The 16,272-nt window shown below is 37.9% G+C and overlaps 1 protein-coding gene across 1 annotated transcript in view; it reads left to right on the top strand.

Annotated features, from left to right (window-relative positions):
• LOC117445644 (gamma-aminobutyric acid receptor subunit gamma-3) overlaps positions 1-13,547 on the top strand; it is a 63,974-nt gene extending 50,427 nt beyond the window's left edge. The window contains exons 7-9 of the mRNA XM_034081415.2: positions 1,651-1,803; positions 10,554-10,753; positions 12,767-13,547. Coding sequence (XP_033937306.2) covers positions 1,651-1,803; positions 10,554-10,753; positions 12,767-13,045 — 632 coding nt within the window. The 3' untranslated portion in view covers positions 13,046-13,547. The remainder of the gene's footprint in view (positions 1-1,650; positions 1,804-10,553; positions 10,754-12,766) is intronic.
• Positions 13,548-16,272: the final 2,725 nt, after the last annotated feature.

Here is a 16,272-nt window from a genome sequence, read left to right as displayed (position 1 = left end):
ACTCAAAGGACTCCTATGATCCGGATCTCTTCCATGACTGACTCAGAAGACCCTGAGTCCGTAAAAGGATCCACATTTGCCATCTCTAGTCAGAACTGCACCCCTGTCAGACAAGACATATACCACGTTAGGCTCGTGTTGTGTTCAAGGACCCTGACCTGGCCTGGAAAAACAGGCACTCGCTTGTTTAATTATTTTGCGGTCTAGATTTCTTTAATTTGTTTCTTTTTAGCGAGTGTTTATATTAGGAGAAGAAAAGAGTATTAGCAAAATGTACCTAAAGCATCCCAATGTAAATAAAATGCAGTGTTTTGATTTGTTATTACAAATGTATAAACAGCTTACTACAGTATTTAGGCTGTTGGAGGTAGATCTAATTTTTTCTATTTTATGCAGGGTTTAACTAATGATTATCTCAAAAAAAATGTTAAATCAATTTGCTGATTATTTTTTCAAATATGAATTTATGTGTACCATACCATCGTACTAACAACAGAGCATATTATAACACATGGACTGTTTTATAAGAAGTGGATTTAGTAGCTGTGACATATACACACATTTCCAGACACAGGTACAGAACTGATTGGGTAGAAGAAATGACAAAAATAACTCAAACAAATTTGAATTAAGGACTTCTGAAGTTCCTGCATGTAATAAGACAAGAGTGAAAGGCAAGGCAAGTTTTTTTTATTTGAAAGAAAGTGCAAGTTATAGTAGTTCATATATATTTTAATAAAGACTTTAAAGCAGGGGTGGGGAACTTCCGGCCCCCAAGATACATTTATATTCAGATCCTAAAACATTCAGATGTCAGCCTTAGCTCTTATTTTTAAAACCTCATCAGTAGACTGTGTGTCCCAGTGACGTCACTCCAGGTGTGTGTCAGTTAAGTTTCTGGGCAATAGAGCGGTGCAGGGATGACGTATTGTTGTAGGCCGACCCGGAAGTAAAGAGCGCATGGGTTCCCTCAACAAAAAAGCAATGGGATCTCTCCATAGGATTTTGGAATATTATAAAAAATAAGGTCTGTGGAAAACGAACCTGTTTGATAAGTACACGTTTTGTTCAGCCGGATAATCTCCACATGTCTACCCTACTTTTATCATTTTTGAATCATAAATCGAATCGCCAGAAGCAAAATGCTAACGTTATGCTATAAACGAACTACAGCCAGGTACAGCAGGGTCGCACGACTTCAACGTCACGCCAACTTAAGATCCATTTTCAAAAATACAGATTCTAAATTGTCCAAGTTGAAGCGTTTGTTTGAACAGTCTGCAGGAGGCAGGTTCTTGCTTTCAAGCAGAACAGGGCAAAAAAACTTAGCGGAGTGTTTACGTGTTCGGTGTAATGACGTACAACGCCCTCGACAACTTCTGTTGTCCTATTCAGCCACTTGGTAACAACCATCGTTTTTCAGACACGTCAACTCTTCAGAAATCCCCAGTGGGGTCTCTGCTGATGGATTTAATGTCGTAGAACAAAACGTGATCCGTCTCTTAAATGCGTTTCAACCACAGACCTTATTTACAGATATTTTCCAAAACCCTATGGAGAAATCCCGTCTGAGACGAGGGAACCCGTAGTGGTAAAATGCGAACTCACTTCCGGGTTCAACTACTCTATTTGTGTTGTTTTCTCACACAGGTGACTACGTGCTGATGACCGTTTACTTTGACCTGAGCAGAAGGATGGGATACTTCACCATCCAGACCTACATCCCCTGCATCCTCACCGTGGTCCTGTCCTGGGTCTCCTTCTGGATCAAGAAGGACGCCACGCCGGCCAGAACCGCTTTAGGTACCGCTTTCTCTTTCTGCAGATACTGAGGCCAAATAAATGTTTAAAATAGAAATGTATCTTTTTAGATAAGCTTTTTATTAGCAACCCCCCACTTTAAATGTTCTTTTAGTCTTTATTATTTACCTACCTTTTATATTGTTTTATTTATTTTATAGGTCTTAAAGGATTTTTTCTTATTTTATTAATCTAACATGCTTCAATAGCAATATTTATTTTTACGTTGCTCTTTTTTATTTCTTAATCGTTTGACCTTTATTAGAAATATGGCATTTGTATTTCTATGATCTTTTAATTTGTATTTCTGTTGTACCTATATGTTCACTTTGTTTTATGGGATTTTATATTGTTGCATCGACTCAGTTGTCTTGTGTCTTATCTTTCAGAAAGAAACCATTATTTATTTTATTTGTATTATCATAGCTTTTACCTCCTTGTGTCTATTAACCTGAACATTTCTTATATTTTGCTGCGTACCTGAAAAGTTCCTAACAAATAATCTGAGGGGAACTTATTTGTTTTTAACTTGATGTGTGATGTGTCATTTAGTAAAGCACTTTGAGCTGCATGTGTATGAAAAGTGCTATATAAATAAAGCTTTATTATAAAGGTCTTGAAATCTTAAGAAAGAGACTGGAGACAGGGGGTGTTTCTCAATCTCGAGTACGCTTGCTTGGTAGCACATGTCTTCCGAGTCACTTGCTTCAGAAGTGAGGCAAGAATACTTCCTGGTATTCGGAAAACAAAGAGTGGAACAGGCGAGCAAGTGTGCAGGTGTGCGTCATATGAGAGGATTTTAAGACCGCGGAGTCTACACATGTGCAGCCTCGAAATGTCTCGCTACGAAGTACGCCGGGCTCGGTAGAATTCCAAGTATGCTGGACATTGGAACAGTCCTTCGGCGGCACAGTGTGCTTGAAATAGTGACTCTGGAGCAGCTTTACTGGACATTGAGAAACACCCAGGATCATCTGAGATGGACGTGTTTTAATTGCAAGGAAACCCAGCATTTTGTCATTTTGCAAAGTCTTTAGTAGTCACAGATATTACATGACTTACATCACTTCCTGTTATAGGCAGTGTCTACTCAGTTAAACGCTGGTTATATAACTGTACTGTTTTGCTTTCTGCAGCTGGTGTTTCTACCATGTTCTCGTACTTCCTTGAACTCAAGCAATCATTTCAAATTACACAACTGTGAACGAGCTGAAGTTCACAGAGACTAAGATATATGTGTTTACTCATTATTGTCTGGCAGTGGCTCAGTCAGTAGGGGCTTGGACTGGGAGCTGTCGGGTCGCCGGTTCAAGTCCCCGGTTCAAGTCCCCGACCAGACCTAAAATATGGAGTGTGGACTGCTACTTGGGGAGGTCCCAGTTCACCTCCTGCCCTGCCGTGGTGCCCTTGAGCAAGGCATCGGACACCGCCCTTACTCCCATTGCTCCCCGGGCGCTGTGCAATAGCTGCCCACTGCTCCTAGTACTCGACTCCTGGTACTAGGATGGGTTAAAAGCAGAGAACACATTTCACTGTGTGTTCTGCTCTGCATGTGGGACCATGAAAGAGGGTTTCATCCCTCCCTATTCTCGTAAATTCTAAAGTCCATCCACACTTTAGCTCTATGTCTTTAAACTTCAGCTAATACAAATAAAAGAAAGTACAGATGCAGACTTCATGTCAAGGCTTTTCTCATCAGGTTTCCATTTGCACTCTTTAATCATGTTTTGCTTTGAATATGCTTCTATCTTTATCGTTTATCTACATCAGTGGAAAAAGTTCTGAACAGTGTACAAATACTCTGTTAAAGTAAAAGTATGCCTTTTGATAATCTTAGTTCAGTAAAAGTACAACAGTATTAGCATTTCAGTTTTAAAACTAGGTCTGCAGAATGACCACTTTAAGAATAATATAATATGTATATATCACTGGTTTATAGTTATTAACCAATCATTGTTAATTAGTATATATTATATTGTTGATCATTATTTTAATTTAGCAGTAAGTAAGGGCAAATCATTTTTACTACCAGGGATCTTGATGTATAATTGTTCATCATTATCTACTTGTTGATATATATTTGTATTAATTATATGTACCTGCAATGTAACTAATGTAGTGGAGTACATGTATAAAGTAGCGTAAAAGGTACATTTTCAAGTACAAGTATCTCAAAATTCAACTTAGGTACTGTACTGAGTATAAGTACTTAGTTATTTCCCTGATCCATGCTGCATGAATATATGTTTTTCATGTAATTAGAGTCACTCCATCTTGTTCTGTTTTTTTAATTTGTCTCTTTTGTGCATGCTCTCTGTTGTGCAGTCCTGTGGATCGCTCTTGTGAAGGTAATTTATTTAATTGTTTTTGGTTATTTTCCTCAGATTTTCTTTAAATATATTTTTCACATGTTTAACTCAGCTTGTGTTTGCCCAGGCCTTTTAGACTGAAGTTACTAAGTAAATAAGTGTGCCTCTTGTTCATTGGTATGTTCAAATGACAGAGCTGCTTTTACAAATGAAAATGAAATTTATTTTGTCCTGAATAATTGGCATCAATGTGCGATTTCTTCTTGGCTCTTCGAAGCATGTAATATGTTTACTAAGTGCTACACAGGGATTCTATCCTTTGCAGACAAGACACTACAGAATAGGGCCCTTTTAGCTTCTTATGTGGATATAAATATTGTTATTTTAGTCTATTTAGCTGCTGTAGTTCTCAGGTTTGAGTACTTATTAACCACTACTCACCGTAGTTAAGAAGTTGTCAATCACTTGCTGTGTTTAAAAGTGTTAATGTATGTTGTGACTTTCAACCATGTATTCGTATGCATTACATACTAAACATCACAATTTCCTCTACATTATGTTGTTGGTAAATGTAAGTGCCTTTCTGTTAACTTTTGAAAGGTGAGTGTTATCATGTTGGTGAGCTGCGGCGGCTGGAGGAACAGTGAGAGCGTCGCCTGAAATAGCTTGTTGCCATGGGAAACAGGATGAAACAGTCACAGATGTTTGTTTTTTGATAGACATCTCTCCAATGCTGAACAGAAATAATCATACAGAGACGCTGCAGGTAGGAGGTGGGTCAGTGTATGTTTTGATCATTGGATTTTCTTTTCACAAATGGATATTCAAAAACAAAAAACGACTGGATATTTGATTTTCGTTTTCAAATTGAAAAACCAAAATTGAAATACAAGGCGTTTTTCTTTATCATGGTCAAAAATTGATTTACTAAACTTTAAAAAAAACTCGATGATTTTCGTTTTCTACTTCTCAACACAAAAAATAAAATCACGAGAAAACAGAAGAAAAAAACCCCCCGTTTTTTCATATTCTGCTACCGGAAGTTGTCTTTCAAAATAAGAGCGCAGATGAGGACGGTCAATCCGTGTATCTCCGGTCCATTTGTTTTCACAACGAAAACAGCCAAGACACATATTGAGCCCAGATAATGAATGTTATTGAGGGCTGTAAATAGAATAGGCCTGTGTCTAAAATGGACAACATTGTTAGGAGATTTCAACTATACAGCGATTCTGCACTGCGGTCACTCAGCCGTCTCTCGAGTTTGCTATTATTTTTTCTGCCAATAGTTATTCGTGAGATCGATCCTGTTGGACTCAGTAGCCTACTAGTGAAACTACTCCCACAACAAGTACTATGAAGTACTTACTGTGTACTTTTTGAGTAATCCTCTGTCAATATCCCCTCCTGAGAACAAGAATGCATGTTTCTCTGCTATTTTGAATCAGCGTTAAAACACCTTTCTTCATGATACTGATATTGTTGGACAGAGTATTTTAAGAGGATGGTAGACATGATATCCGCAATACCTCCAGTCAGTAGTCCGGCAGCAGCATTTTCACTCCTTGGAAAGTCTTGCCCGCTATTTAAATTGACTTTGATTGAAGTTAATAACAATATTGATATTATATAGATAGCATATTTGAGTGTCTTTCTGAACACTTTTAAAATAAAATACTGCAAATTAAGAATAGGGGCCGCTGAACGCTGACATACTGCAATTACAGGATTACGTAATCAGGATTTTAAATTGTTTTATTGTATTCCTTACTAGAAGGATTTACTAAATAATTTATTTAAATAAATTGAGAACATGTAGACTAATTTTCTTGAAATAGCTATTTTTAAAACTATAATAAACCTTGGTTTCCCCAAAAGTGGGCGGGGTTGTAAAGTGACGTAGATTTTACTCATCTATTATTCAAAACCATTCTATTTATTCTAACGTAAATTACATGCCAGTGTTTTATCTTTTTATTTATTTGTTTTTATTTTAAATCGTATAATGTCTGACTTTTTTTTGCCGTCTGTGAGGAAAAGAAATGGGGCTGAGAGCCTCAAAATACTGAAATCTGTATTTTTGAAAATCTTTTTTTCCTTCTAATTTGTTATTGTTTTCTAAATAACACACTGTTATTTACTCAACAATAACACACAATTATCCTTGTTTTTATTTATTCGTTTAATTCTATAATCTTGGGCTTTTTAGCCGTAAATAAAGTCACTGGAAACAGACGTAGGCCTATAAGGGACATTTCGAGCGATACACACCACAAACCCACTGAACAGATTACCCAAGCTTGAAGCTCGTTGATTGGATGTTTTAGCCGCAATGCATGTTGGGATATGATGTTAATGCGATATGATATCCGAAAACATTTCAAAAATAAAAATAAATACTTTATTCCGAGTGTTCTTGCTTTTCTGTTTGAAAGTCATCACATAACGGCATTGTAATACACGGTTCGGCTGCATTAAATATTACATATCTGCCGTAGTTCTTTATTTATAGAGCCCTGATGAGAAGACTTCTAGACAAACATGAGGAACTGAAAACGTGACGTGGATCATAAATATATCAACAATTAAACAACATCTTGTATTTCTTTTCACACAATACGTCTCCTTGCAGAATCAACACTAATTCGGCCGACTTTTATATTTGATCCAATTGGTAGATAGGTTATATTTACACCATAACGGTACACAGCTGATAGAAAAGGACATTTTTAAAGATATTACTGATTTTCTTTGAATCAAAGAATGTAAATACTGAGTTGAGCGAAAAGTCAGGGGATTTGGGTGATGGGAGACACATCTATGGAATCAGAATTTCAATAGCTTACCATTAAATGACGGATATGCCTTTCTGTCTGTGATGTTTTACAAATCAGATATTAATGTGTAGAAGTAAAACATGAGAAATAGTATAGCAATATCCTGTAAAATTATGTAAAAACATGAATAAATCTACACATCCTCAGATGTTATACATACATAAGTGTCCTACACTAATAATACAAAGGTATTATTAGTATGCTGTGTGTACCTGGTCTGCATTGCCTAGTGGTTAAAGCACGTTATTGAATTATTGTTGTTGAATAATGTTATTTTTGTTGAATAATGTTATTTGATGAAAACAATATTAAGAGTACATACTTTCATAGGGGGAAAGTAGAAGGTCTGTGATAGAAATATAGAATATAAAAAAAAGAAGATACTGCAAGTGATCTCTACAATAAAACCGTTTAGTGCCGGATGTACAAAGATATTAATATGAGGATGTGCAAAACAGACAAACTAATTCACCTTTATTAACACATTAAAGAATACTTTAGGTTAAGGTCTTCTTTCAAATAAGAAAAAAGCTACAGATAAATATTAAGCCTGACAAAGTGCTTAACGTCTAATATATTGCTTTCCTGCAATGTTAACTATGTTGAAGCACTTATTTTAACCGATATTATACACATTAATTATACTCTTATGAATGTAGATAGTATAAGAAATGTTCAGAATATGACAGTTTAATGGTGGAGGTACACACATATTGATAGATGTCTTGTAATGCACTGTTGAGGAACCTGTGACCCAAGTTTTTCATTCATTGCATAACTACAGCACACCGTAGTTGTGTATATGATATGTCAATAAACCTTAGAAAATCTTGAAATCTTGAAAGAGATGTGCAAAATAGTCATTATATACAGTTTTTAAATAACTATTAGTAGAGAATAACGAGTAATGAATATACTTTATAGAGATCTGCAGATAAATGTTTAGTCTTCTCAAGCACCAACTATCAAATATCTCTCCTGATTGTTGGCACTTGACAATCACCTTCCCTGAATTGTACTCAGGTGTAACTAAAGTCTGCTTTAATGGTTGTTTATATTTCACATCATTAATCAGAATCTGCAAAGTAACTAAAATAAATGTAGTGAAGTAAAAATACCAGGTTAACCTCTGAATTGTAGTAGAGTAGAATTACAAAGTAACAATGAGCTGTCGTGTGGGTATATATTAATGCTGCCCATTATGGACACAAGCGATTTTCACCCATTTAGTAATTATATGTTTAAATGTGTACACACCAATGTGTTTCCTATCGCCTAAACCTCCAGGGCTGTACACAGTTTAATACTGTCAACTTCTACATTTGGGAAAAACATCTTTTAAAACTACAATTCCCAGTAGAGACGTGCCATAGAGAACATGTTGCGAAACACAATAGCCAGCATGTGTAGTTCTGGGGGGGCGTTCGAGTCCAGTTTTGGATAGTCTGGCGTGGTTTCGTTGCATTTCAAAGAGCTTGACGCTCGGCGTAACCTTGGCGCACTGCCACTCCAACATCCAATCCCAGAGCTTGAAGATTAATCACGGGGTTTGTCAACGGGACTGTAGTGCCAAAGGATAGCTGGGGATTATGGGTAGTGCAGTGTCGTCGGCCATCCTAAACAGGATCATTAACAACACCACATCTGGCGTCACAGAGATCTTCTGTTACTGTCCTTTCTTCTTAGAGGAAGTACAGCAACACGTAACTCTGGATTTGTTTTAATGTTTGAGGTGCAATAAACAACACGGCATCTTTTTGGCATGTTAAACTATTATGTTCTGACTCAATCATGAGAGTAACAGCTGGCGAAATTACAGCCTCGCCTACTGATTTCACATGTGTGCTCCAAAATGATATTTATAAATGACTATTATCATTATTATAAGCAAGACAATAAATGGCAAAGATATGTAGAAAATAAACATATTTAAGATACGTTCACAAGAAACGTAACGTGGGAGAAAATATGTTTCTAGAAGATATGTAGAAAATAAACGTATTTGAGATACGTTCATAACGAATGTAACGTGGGAGAAAATAAGTTTCTCGCTAAACGTAATTGAGAATGCAGTTTAGTTCTGTGGGAACGTACTTTTTAGGAGACAGGGTTGCGGGAGGGGACATTGACAGAGGATTACTCAAACAGTACACAGTATGTACTTCATAGTACTTGTTGTGGGAGTAGTTTCACTAGTAGGCTACTGAGTCCAACAGGATCGATCTCACGAATAACTATTGGCAGAAAAAATAATAACAAACTCGAGAGACGGCTGAGTGACCGCAGTGCAGAATCGCTGTATAGTTGAAATCTCCTAACAATGTTGTCCATTTTAGACACAGGCCTATTATATTTACAGACCTCAATAACATTCATTATCTGGGCTCAATGTGTGTCTTGGCTGTTTTCTTTGTGAAAACAAATGGACCGTAGATACAGGGATTGACCGTCCTCATCTGCGCTCTTATTTTGAAACACAACTTCCGGTAGCAGAATATGAAAAAACGGGGGGTTTTTTTGTTTCTGTTTTCTAGTGATTTTATTTTTTGTGTTGAGAAGTAGAAAATGAAAATCATCCCGTTTTTTAAGTTTAGTAAATCCATTTTTGACCATGATAAAGAAAAACGCCTTGTATTTCAATTTTGGTTTTTCAATTTGAAAACGAAAATCAAATATCCAGTCGTTTTTTGTTTTTGAATATCCATTTGTGAAAAGAAAATCCAATGACCAAAACATACACTGACCGAGGTGTTTCTCCTGTCTGTCGATCTGAATGGACAAACAAAATCTGCTGTGAGAGAAAAAAGATGTTAGCTTCTCACTTAGCATCTCTTTGCTAACATAAAGACAAGGTTACTCGTACGATGAAAAATTATGGAGATGTTGGATTTGAAATTTGAAATTACTTTAGACAACCCCATAATGATTTTTTGGTTACACAAGACAACACATCGTTATGACATCACAAAGTGGCCAAAATCTGATCAGCTCATTTTCAGACAGGTTTTTATATATCTTTCCACAGAGGGGACACATGTTGATGTAGAAGAGACATGAAGAAGAGGGGACACATGTTGATGTAGAAGAGACATGAAGAAGAGGGGACACATGTTGATGTAGAAGAGACATGAAGAAGAGGGGACACATGTTGATGTAGAAGAGACATGAAGAAGAGGGGACACATGTTGATGTAGAAGAGACATGAAGAAGAGGGGACACAAGTTGATGTAGAAGAGACATGGAGAAGAGGGGACACATGTTGATGTAGAAGAGACATGAAGAAGAGGGGACACATGTTGATTTAGAAGAGACGTGAAGAAGAGGGGACACATGTTGATGTAGAAGAGACATGAAGAAGAGGGGACACATGTTGATGTAGAAGAGACATGAAGAAGAGGGGACACATGTTGATGTAGAAGAGACATGGAGAAGAGGGGACACATGTTGATGTAGAAGAGACATGAAGAAGAGGGGACACATGTTGATGTAGAAGAGACATGAAGAAGAGGGGACACATGTTGATGTAGAAGAGACATGGAGAAGAGGGGACACATGATAGTTTTGCATGATAGGTCTCCTTGTAAGAAGAGTGTTTCCTCGTGTGCAGGAATAACCACAGTGCTGACGATGACCACCCTCAGCAGCATGGCCAGGGTGTCCCTCCCCAGAGTTTCCTACATCACCGCCATGGACCTCTTCGTCACCGTCTGCTTCCTGTTTGTCTTCGCCGCGCTGATGGAGTACGCGACGCTGAATTACTATTCGAACAGCGTTAAGAAACCACGCTGCAGGGAACCGAGAAGAACAGTGAGTTGGACTACAATTAGCCATTTGTTTATTTACGGTAAATGTAATATTCTTGATAGATATGCCTTTAAATCCCATTCTAGAGGAGCCATAATTCAGTTTGCTTTGTTGGAGTATAACTAACAGTGTTATGGCAGCTACTTCAAAGCATTGCAACTAACCATTTAGATAGATAGAACTTTATTTGTCATTGTACAAGTACAACGAAATTACAACAGACTCAAGGTGCCAACACGCAACAACAAGACAATATAAAAACAACAAGACACTATAAAAACAATAAATGGGACTTAAAAAAATGGAATATGTACATAAATAAATAATGGATACATTAAATTGCACGATTCCCCTCGTATTGCACGGAAGGTTTATATAACTTAAATATTAGCAGCGTTTAGTGCACATATGGCCCTGGGAAAGAAAATCTTCAAATTACTTTTTTTTATGTAGCCCAATGTCACAAAAACACATCTCAGTGTGCGTTACAGATCAACAAAGACGAATGACCGTATAAAAGAAAAAATTACAAGATAAATATAGGATGCAAAAATGTAATGGAATAAAATTAAATACAGTAAAAATGCAAAAAAAAAGTCAAATGTCATCAAATGTAATAACCAGCTCTAACTATAGGCTTTATTAATACTGGGATGAATCTAGTTTGTTTAACACTACCTTACAAGAAAAAGGAATAGTCAAATATATGATCAAAGCACCCTAAAATTATGACAGATATGCCAGCTAAAAAATTACAATAAATTAAGTTTATTACAGGTCATACATAAGTCAAAAAATAAAATAACTCACTGTAACATTTTTTTATTTAACTAAAATATAATGTATTTGTGTTATGGCACAAACATGTTTCAGGGTCAGTATTTAATGACACATTAAAATGGCAAAAAAAACGCTTGCAAACATGTGGGTATTTTATAACCAGGCAAGTTACTTCAAGTTATAGTTAAACTATTAGTTTATTTACATCCATCCATCTTCTACCGCTTATCTGAGTGTACATGTCATTTCTATCATCCTGTAAAGTAAACCATCCTGACATGATCCTGAGTATCAGTATTAGCAAGGAATTCTTCAAAAATAATCAAATAATTAAATATTTACGTAAATATAACACAAATAAATAAACGGGTTACTACATTACAAAGTATTTTTGAAAAATGTGCATTCTTCTTCTTCTTCGTGTCTCTTCTACATCAACATGTGTCCCCTCTTCTTCATGTCTCTTCTACATCAACATGTGCCCCCTCTTCTTCATGTCTCTTCTACATCAACATGTGTCCCCTCTTCTTCATGTCTCTTCTACATCAACATGTGTCCCCTCTTCTTCATGTCTCTTCTACATCAACATGTGTCCTCTCTTCTTCGTGTCTCTTCTACATCAACATGTGTCCCCTCTTCTTCATGTCTCTTCTACATCAACATGTGTCCTCTCTTCTTCGTGTCTCTTCTACATCAACATGTGTCCCCTCTTCTTCATGTCTCTTCTACATCAACATGTGTCCCCTCTGTGGAAAGAGACTCTGAACATTTCAGGAACAAAGATTCTCTCTCTTTTTGATCCATTTCTATAAAAACCTGTCTGAAAATGAGCTGATCAGATTTTGGCCACTTTGTGATGTCATAACGATGTGTTGTCTTGTGTAACCATTAGCCAATCAGCAACCAAGGTACCCCCCCCCCCCCTTATCACCTGAATCTCCTCTAGAGCACCATTGAGTTCTTTCTAACCAAATGTCTCTCAGAGGGGCGTGGGGAGGGGCTCCTTATTTTCATCTAAAGTAACAGACAGAGAATGAGCACTTTGGAAACAGGGCTGAAACAGAGGGGATTATGGGTAATGCTGCAATGATCTGTTTGGTGTTTCAGCCAATCAGAGACAGGCTCTGTATATATCTGAGACCTATAATATATTGATGTAAAACAGTATAATAGGGGAACATTAATTCAAACTGAAGTAGCTTCTTCAAGTCTGAGAAAGTCTCCCCTTTTTCTCAGAACTACGCGGTGCTGGATGTGAGACCGCCACACACCGTCATCGCGTTAAACAACTCCCTGTACTGGCAGGAGTTCGAGGACGCCTGTGTCTACGAGTGTCTGGACGGGAAAGACTGCCAGAGCTTCTTCTGCTGCCTGGAGGAGTGCAAAGAAGGAGGGTGGAGGAGAGGACGCGTCCACATAGATCTACTCGAACTGGACGCATACTCACGTGTCTTTTTCCCCACCTCCTTCTTGCTGTTCAACATCGTTTACTGGGTTGGCTATCTCTACCTTTAGCCCACAGCGGAGTCACAACACAAGGAGTTCAACGCAGGAGATTCAAGGTTAATAAAAAGGTAACATCAAATAAGTGCTACCTGAAGCAGCTACCTGGAGATAAAAGATAACGTGTGCGTCTTCAGGCCAGAGCCTCGCACTGGTTTCTGACTTCAGGTGCGATAATACGGCACATTACTGAATCCATTCAATATGCAGAACACAGACAGAGAACAGGATGGACTGTGCGAATGTGAAGAAAAAGAAGCTACTCCAAACTTCTCAATCAGGATGATGACTCGTCTTGTAGGGAACGTTATTATCCATCAGTCAAACCCAGTTGAGGAAAATCCAAGGACGTTCAGACCATTCATAGTGCCTTCCTCCGGAGGGGTAGATACTATCTGCTACAATAATCAGGGAGTAATGATTTATAATAAAAAAAATAGAAGAGCCTGGCTTTGACTGATTATGGTTGTCCTCATTCAGAGTTACATTTATAAAACAGCCGTTTGTATAAGAACCACATGACAAATCTTTAGGTTTGTATATCTTCATACTGACTCATTACTCAGAGCCCTATACACTATAACAAATACATTGGTTCCCAGGGAAGAGAGCCATTAAGGCTGCGGCCACACAAGGACGAAAACGGTCGTTTGCGTTACTGTTTAGTGTCATATAGACCGTTCGGCCACACGAGGACGACCGAATACGCCACTAAACGACTGAGGAAACAATAACGGGTCCCAAGGTGGATAGAAAGGCATACGCAACGCTCTGGGGGGTCCAACGGCTCCGTGTGTACGCCCTATACGATCATTTTTCTGATAATGATGAGGCAATAGCTCCGCCTCTCCCCACCTCTGCTGCTCACCCCCGCGTCAAAGTAAACTGCACACTGAATTCAGATCTGACAGGACGGAGACACCTCTCAAACTAGTCTACCTAAACTAGTTATAAATATGTTTATTTTTACTGTCGGCCGGGTCACTCATTACTGGATCAGCTGCTGCATGAGACAGACACTGGCGCTGTCCGAAGAGAGGGAGGAAAAAGAGAGGCTCCGTGTATTATATTATATAGATTCGTTATTCATTTGTTTTAAAGCTCAATAAATAACAAAGAAGACCTTTGACCGGCACTTTTATAATTTTGTCCGGAAGATTTAAACTTTAATACACGCTGACTGGCGAAAAACTCTGCCTGGTTCCCTCGGCCCCCACCGCGGAGAATAAACAGAAGGGCAACCATGACAACCATGCTTCTTCGCTGCTTTTGTGGAGGAAGATACAGAGCCACGTACAGGCTCCTGCATATGTACTGCAGCTTCTCCAGCGGTTGGAGCTAAACGGAGCGGTCTCGTGTGGACAGACACTATCCGGATAACTATTGCGTGTGGACGGAAGCTTTTTTGCGATTGCGTTTGCGTTAATCCTATGTCTTTAGCCGTTTTCGTCCTCGTGTGGCCGCAGCCTAAGATAACACTTACAGCAGAAAGAAACATGAAACGTGTTTTATTGGCATCATTCTTATGTTAGAGGATAGGAGGTTATTTTATCAATGAGTTAAATGAGTAAAAAAACTCTCCACGTTCTACCTTTGTTGTCTTTCTTCATGAGGAAATTGATACAAACTCTCATGTCTCTATGCTTAGCATCAAGCTAGTCAGCAGCCTGTAGCTTAGCTAACGCAAAGACTGAAAACAGGCTAACAGCTAGCCTGGGTCTGTCTGAAGGAAACACATTTGCATTACAATGTTCCCCTGGATTTATATGAAGGGGTAAGTTCAAAATACATATACAGCATGATATTTCAACGCAGTCTCACGGCATTTCGTGTTATAGTCACGACATTTAATCTATTGATTCGTGTTCGCCAACTCGATTTTCCCCTTTTTTTCGTGTCACACAGAACGATTTTAAAAGCAATGTATTTCTATTGGTAGTATGTTTCGTGCCTGCAGCTCGTCTTTTTGTCCGGTCGGGTCTTGGAAGACCGGAAGCCGTGGGGTTCATAAAAACATTTTCTTACTCAATATCAAGCCACGATTATTGTTTTTATTTTAAATCGTATAATGTCGGACTTTTTTTGCCTTCCGCGAGGAAAAGAAATGGAGCTCAGAGCCTCAGAATACTGAAATCTGTAAAGAGAAAATGTCCTTCTAATTTGTTATTCTTTTCTAAATAGCACTCTGTTGTTTACTCACCAATAACACACACTTATCCTTGCTTTTATTTGTTTGTTTGATTCTATAATCTCGGGCGTTTTGCCGTCCGTCAGGAACTGCATTTCAAAATAAAGTAACCTTTCTAATACGGTGGGCGATACACACCCACTGAGCTGATTACCCAAGATCCTCAAGATGTTTTAGCTGCAATGCACTTTGGGATATGGTGTTTATGCGATATGAAATCCGAAAACATTTAAAAAAAAAAAAAACAATAATACTTTAATCCGAGTGTGCTTGCTTTTCTCTTTGAAAGTCATCACATAACGACATTGTAATACACGGTTCGGCTGCATTAAATATTACATATCTGCCGTAGGTCTTTATTTATAGAGCCCTAATTAGAAGACCATTGGACAAACTGGAAGAACTGCCACCGAAACTGAATACGTGACGTGGATCATAAATATATCAGCAATTAAACAACATCTTCAATTTCTCTTCACACAATACGTCTCCTTGCAGTATCAACACTAATTTAGCTGACTTTTATATTTGATCCAATTGGTAGATACAGTAGGTAGCGGTGCACAGCTGATAGAAAGGGACTTCAGTGTTTCCCCTACCATTGTCTTGGAGGGGCGCTGCGCCCCGCCAACGGAGCCCCGCGCCGCCCCTGAAATTCAAGGTGTTTTAAAAAAATGTTTTATTTATTCATAATTTTTTTATATATATAAATTGCAACTAATCTATATCTACTGTCACTTTTCACATTGAACATGTGCTCTTTTATTAAATAAACTAAATGCTTTCATTTTAAGTTCTGAGTTTAGTTTTTTTGACCCTAAGAAACACTGATGCATTAATCAATAACAATAATTCACAGCTCCTCTCTCTGCTCCAGAGGATTTAAAAAATATATATCACCCATTTATTAATGATATGTTTTAAATTTGATAACACCAATGTGTCTCTTATCCCCTAAACCTCCAGGGGTGTACACAGTTTAATACTGGCAACTTCTAATTGTGGGAAAAACGAAAACGTCTTTTAAAACTACAATTCCACACAATAGCCA

Source organism: Pseudochaenichthys georgianus, chromosome 4, assembly GCF_902827115.2.
Source record: "Pseudochaenichthys georgianus chromosome 4, fPseGeo1.2, whole genome shotgun sequence".
NCBI classification, from domain to species: domain Eukaryota; kingdom Metazoa; phylum Chordata; class Actinopteri; order Perciformes; family Channichthyidae; genus Pseudochaenichthys; species Pseudochaenichthys georgianus.
Note: the sequence above shows the minus strand (reverse complement) of the source record. Positions and strands in the feature narration are given on the sequence as shown.